The sequence below is a fragment of the Nomascus leucogenys genome, chromosome 10 (assembly GCF_006542625.1).
Source record: "Nomascus leucogenys isolate Asia chromosome 10, Asia_NLE_v1, whole genome shotgun sequence".
NCBI lineage: Eukaryota > Metazoa > Chordata > Mammalia > Primates > Hylobatidae > Nomascus > Nomascus leucogenys.
The window spans coordinates 63,224,411-63,229,690 of NC_044390.1; the positions used below are offsets into that span (position 1 = coordinate 63,224,411).

The 5,280-nt window shown below is 55.0% G+C and overlaps 1 protein-coding gene across 1 annotated transcript; it reads left to right on the forward strand.

Moving 5' to 3' along the window:
- The first annotated feature begins 594 nt into the window (after positions 1–594).
- Positions 595–3,369, forward strand: FTL (ferritin light chain). The gene is made up of 4 exons (XM_003269753.4): positions 595–1,800; positions 1,962–2,108; positions 2,473–2,598; positions 3,073–3,369. Exons 1-4 carry the CDS (start codon positions 1,699–1,701, stop codon positions 3,223–3,225), a joined length of 528 nt encoding a protein of 175 aa, XP_003269801.1. The 5' UTR covers positions 595–1,698; the 3' UTR covers positions 3,226–3,369.
- The last annotated feature ends 1,911 nt before the right edge of the window (positions 3,370–5,280 follow it).

The following is a 5,280-nucleotide window of genomic DNA, read 5'->3' on the forward strand; positions in this document are numbered from 1 at the left end:
GGCCCGATTTGGGTCTGAGCCAGGTCTAGTTCTGAGGGTCCCACCAAAAAAGTCGGGGAGTGCCAAGGGGATGAGGTCAGCGAGCGGCCCCACCCTCATCCGTCCCCGCGGGGGCCCCTTCCCGCGCTGAGCTCAGCATGACTCAGCAGTCGCTGCCTGCAACAAGGACCCCAGATACCGGCCTGGCGGGGCATCTGCAGATCCCCTCGGTCAGGGGCTGCCCCGCCTGGGCTGTTCGGAGCAGCTCCTCTGTAGGGCAGGGCCTGACCTCACCCCACACCCCAGTGGCTTCAGCTCCCTGCCCAGCGCACCGGCTGCCTCCATCAGGGCACCTAAGTAGGGTCAAGGTTTGCGCCGACTCCGTCTCCCAGAAATCAACATGGACCAGGCCCACTTAAAAAATATGCATTAGTCGAAGACACACGTCTCGTCCATAGGTCCCCAGACTCTGTCCACAACGCAGGGCTTCTCTGTGGGCCTGAAAGAGCACACCTCAGGCAAGACACGAGGGCAACTTCAGAGACACCGTTCAGGGCCACGGAGAATTCTCGAAGTCTGTGAGTTGCCTCCAAAACAGCCTCCAGGAAATGCAATCCCAGAGACACCGCAAAGCTGGAAACAGACTTTTCATTCCTCCCCATTTCCACTCCCAGAAAAAGCCTGGGCCCCTGAAAGAGCTCCAAGGTATCCCCCAAGTCCCAGCCAATCTTTGGAGGGTTCCAGAGGGCTGTCCAGGGTTCCAGAAGTCACCCTACCTCATACAATGCTCCTTCTGGGCTTCCCGCAATGGGTGAACCCTACGGCTCCAGAACAACTGCCCTTTCCAACTTGCAGAGCACCTCAAGAACCTAAAGATCTCCCGGGGGAGGGCTCCAAAATATAGAGAGTTTGCATAGTGAACCACCACCTCTGCAAATCCCAGGACTCCAGTCCCCGCACCACTCCGTCTCCCAGAGATCTCCAGGGGTCCAGAAATAACACCTCACAGCCTTCCAAGCCTCCCAAGGATCCGGAGACTTCTTACCTCGCAGCGCAAACCTCAGGCAACTACAGGTCCTCCCTGCACCTCTGAGGTGCCCCTCCCCCCACTCGAGGTTCCAGAAAAATCCATGCCCTCGGAAACCCCAGAATCTTACTTTCCCGAGGCACCCCCAGGAGCCCAGGGTCACCAGTTCACAGGGCTCTTAGTGCTCCCATAAAACTCTAGCCTCCCAGAGGGCCCCCAGCCCCCACCCTCACGTCCACGAAACCCTCCAGTCCCAGCATCAGCCCCAGGGCCCCAACCCCCCCAAGCCCCCATTTCACAACACGCTGGCGCTACAAGCGCGTGACTTCCCCTTGCTTTGGGGCAGGGGGCTGAGACTCCTATGTGCTCCGGATTGGTCAGGCACGGCCTTCGGTCCCGCCTCCTGCCAGCGCAGATTGGCCGACAGCCCGCCCCTAGCGCCCCGCCTCCGAGGGCCAGCGTACTATAAAAGAAGCCGCCCTAACCACGTCCCCTCGCAGTTCGGCGGTCTGCGGGTCTGTCTCTTGCTTCAACAGTGTTTGGACGGAACAGATCCGGGGACTCTTCCAGCCTCCGACCGCCCTCCGATTTCCTCTCCACTTGCAACCTCCAGGACCATCTTCTCGGCCATCTCCTGCTTCTGGGACCTGCCAGCACCGTTTTTGTCGTTAGCTCCTTCTTGCCGACCAACCATGAGCTCCCAGATTCGTCAGAATTATTCCACCGACGTGGAGGCAGCCGTCAACAGCCTGGTCAATTTGTACCTGCAGGCCTCCTACACCTACCTCTCTCTGGTGAGTCCCCAGGACGTCCCTGGCCCTAATTTCCTCCAGCTGCGCACCTCCGGCCCTCACTGCACGCGCCGGCCTTCTTGGTGCGGTCGGGTAAACAGAAGGCGGAGTCCCCCTTGGCCTCGCCTTCCGCTAACCATTGTTGCCTCCATCTCTTCCCGTAGGGCTTCTATTTCGACCGCGATGATGTGGCTCTGGAAGGCGTGAGCCACTTCTTCCGCGAATTGGCTGAGGAGAAGCGCGAGGGCTACGAGCGTCTCCTGAAGATGCAAAACCAGCGTGGAGGCCGCGCTCTCTTCCAGGACATCAAGGTAACTAGTGTGTGGGTAGTGGACTGCATCTCCCAGCAAGCCGTGCGCGCGAGGAGCCTTGATTTGAGGGCTTAGATGTCGCGTGGGCTTCTGGGAGATTGAGTTCGGTCTTGTGAGCCCTCTTAATGGCTGGAAATAGAGGCGCACCTCGTGCAGTGCCCCCAAGACGCGGCAGTCCCCACCGCTGCATGGTCTTAGGGACGTGTAGCTGGAAGAGCTAGGACAGGGTGCGGAGAGTGATAAATACAAGCTGTCACATGTCTTTGTGGCCTGGGCCTCTAACCCCCAACGACTCTTGGGAAATGTAGGTTTAGTTCTATGTGCCGAGTGTGTGTATTCTGAGCCATTTGTCCCTTCTATATAGAAGCCAGCTGAAGATGAGTGGGGTAAAACCCCAGACGCCATGAAAGCTGCCATGGCCCTGGAGAAAAAGCTGAACCAGGCCCTTTTGGATCTTCATGCCCTGGGTTCTGCCCGCACAGACCCCCATGTACGTACCCCCTGCATCCATGGCTACCCAACCATACCCCTCAAGCCTCTGCTCCCTTTGGGCAAATATCCTTCAGAGCCTCATTTCACACCTGTCACTTTTTTTTTTCTTTTTTGAGACGGAATCTCGCTCTGTCGCCCAGGCTGGAGTGCAGTGGCGCTATCTCGGCTCACTGCAAGCTCCGCCTCCCAGGTTCACGCCATTCTCCTGCCTCAGCCTCTCCGAGTAGCTGGGGCTACAGGCGCCCGCCACCACGCCCGGCTAATATTTTGTATTTTTAGTAGAGACGGGGTTTCACCGTGGTCTCGATCTCCTGACCTCGTGATCCGCCCACCTCGGCCTCCCAAAGTGCTGGGATTACAAGCGTGAGCCACTGCATCCGGCCACACCTGTCACATTTTAATCTGCAACTGGCTGCTCTCTGTCCCTCTTTTCCAGGGATTGAGTTTCTAATTTCTCCCTCTTCTCTCCCAGCTCTGTGACTTCCTGGAGACTCACTTCCTAGATGAGGAAGTGAAGCTCATCAAGAAGATGGGTGACCACCTGACCAACCTCCACAGGCTGGGTGGCCCGGAGGCTGGGCTGGGCGAGTATCTCTTCGAAAGGCTTACTCTCAAGCACGACTAAGAGCCTTCTGAGCCCAGCGACTTCTGAAGGGCCCCTTGCAAAGTAATAGGGCTTCTGCCTAAGCCTCTCCCTCCAGCCAATAGGCAGCTTTCTTAACTACCCTAACAAGCTTTGGACCAAATGGAAATAAAGCTTTTTGATGCAGCTGGTGGTTTTGTGTGTGGTGTGGAAGATGAGGTGGGATTTGTTCTCATGAAGCTTCTGGCTGGGTTGGGATGCCAGTGAAAGAGGAGTTGGCCCCATCTCCCATTTTCTTACCTGTCCTAAGACAAGAAGCTATCTGGGTAGTGTTGAGCCTGAGGGTTCTCTGCTTACCTGGCTGTTAACTGTCCCTCCCAGATGGTAGAGATAGACTCCAGGGAGTTAATACCTAGGTTGGTACCTAGAAACAGATCTGTTAGGTCTCAGCCAGAAACAGCCCTATTTAACGAGTGATTATAGGGCCAGGTGGGCCGGTCACCTGATGTCAGGAGTTTGAGACCAGCCTGAGCAACATGAAGAAACCCCGTCTCTACTAAAATACAAAATTAGCCGGGTGTGGTGGCTCATACCTGTAATCCCAGGTAGTCAGGAGGTTGAGGTAGGAGACTCGCTTGAACCTGGGAGGCGGAGGTTGCAGTGAGCTGAGATAGCGTCATTGCACTCCAGCCTGGGCAAAAAGAGCGGAAACTCCCATCTGCCTCACGAAGGCATGTCTGCCTCACGGAGGTTGCGGTGAGCTGAGATCGCGGCACTGTGCTCCAGCCTGGGCAACAGAGTAAGACTGTCTCAAAAAAAAAAAAAAAGCCTCAATTCTGGGAGGCAGTGGAATTATGAGGCTCTTTATATGGGCACATTGACGCTATTGCTATGCAACTTGCATGGCAACCAGGAGGCTCACTGAGGTCTTTGCTCCAGAGTTTAGAGATTACGGCCCAAGCTTCAGTAATCCCAATGTGGGTGCACACTGAGAGGAACTGGCAAGTGGAGCTGAGCAGCCAGGAACATGTGATGCCCAAGCAATGCTGGACAAGGGGTTTAGGGTTCATCATAGAAATGGGATGTGAAACTTTGGGCCGGATTCTCCAAATGGGAACTGAAGAAGCTTAAAACAGGCCTTAAAAAGCACTTCCTGGGTCCAAGCTGCAAAACTGCTGTGTCAGCTCTGACTCTTCCCCTTCTCCTTCCCCTGGGGCTGGGGCAGGGTGGTTCAAGCCTGTAATCCCAGCACTTTGGAAGGCCAAGGCAGGAGGATCACTTGAGCCCAGGAGTTTGAGACCAGCCTAGGCAACATAGGGAGACCCCCACTCTCTAAAAGAAAAGAATAAATTTAACCAGGTGCGATGGCAAGTACCTATAGTCCCCATTACTTGTGAGGCTGAGGCGAGAGGATCACTTGAGCCTGGGAGGTTGAGGCTGCAGTGAGCTGTGATTGCTCCATTGCACTCCAGTCTGGGATTCAGAGGGAGACCTGTATCAAAAAAAGAAGTGGCTGGGCACGGTGGCTCACACCTGTAATCCCAGCACTTTGGGAGGCCGAGGCAGGCAGATCACCTGAGTTTAAGAGTTTGGAGACCAGCCTTGCCAACAATGTGAAACCCCGCCTCTACTAAAAATACAAAAATTAGCCCGGTGTGGTGGCGTGCTCCTGTAGTCTCAGCTACTCAGGGAGCTAAGGCAGGAGAATTGCTTAAACCCAGGAGGCGGAGGTTACAGTGAGCCGAGATGAGATTGCTCTCCACTGCACTCCAGCCTGGAAGCAAGGCGAGACTCTTGTCTCAAAAAAAAAAAAAAAAAAAAAAAAAAAAAGCTACACGTGGTTCACAGCTGTCCTATAGATCTTCCTCCCAGTCACATAGACCCTTTATGCCAAAGATGTCTTAAGCCAAATTTTTGCCACTTGCAAATCAAGTCCCAAGTAAGCAATCAGAGATACCTTCCATGAATGACACTGGAATTTTAGAACAGCAAAATCCAAGTCTCTCTAGAATAGGAGGATGAGCTCAGACCAGGGAAGGGGTGGCACTGGGGGGACGTCAGAGCCAGGCCTACCAAGTGTTCATGTCTGACCACTCC

What these genes read in the sequence shown, in the direction of transcription:
- FTL (XM_003269753.4), top strand. Translation starts at nt 1,699, where the DNA reads ATGAGCTCCCAGATTCGTCAGAATTATTCCACCGACGTGGAGGCAGCC. An exon ending in CCTACACCTACCTCTCTCTG is followed by an intron (nt 1,801 to 1,961) that starts GTGAGTCCCCAG and finishes CTCTTCCCGTAG; the next exon opens with GGCTTCTATTTCGACCGCGA. An exon ending in CTGCCCGCACAGACCCCCAT is followed by an intron (nt 2,599 to 3,072) that starts GTACGTACCCCC and finishes CTTCTCTCCCAG; the next exon opens with CTCTGTGACTTCCTGGAGAC.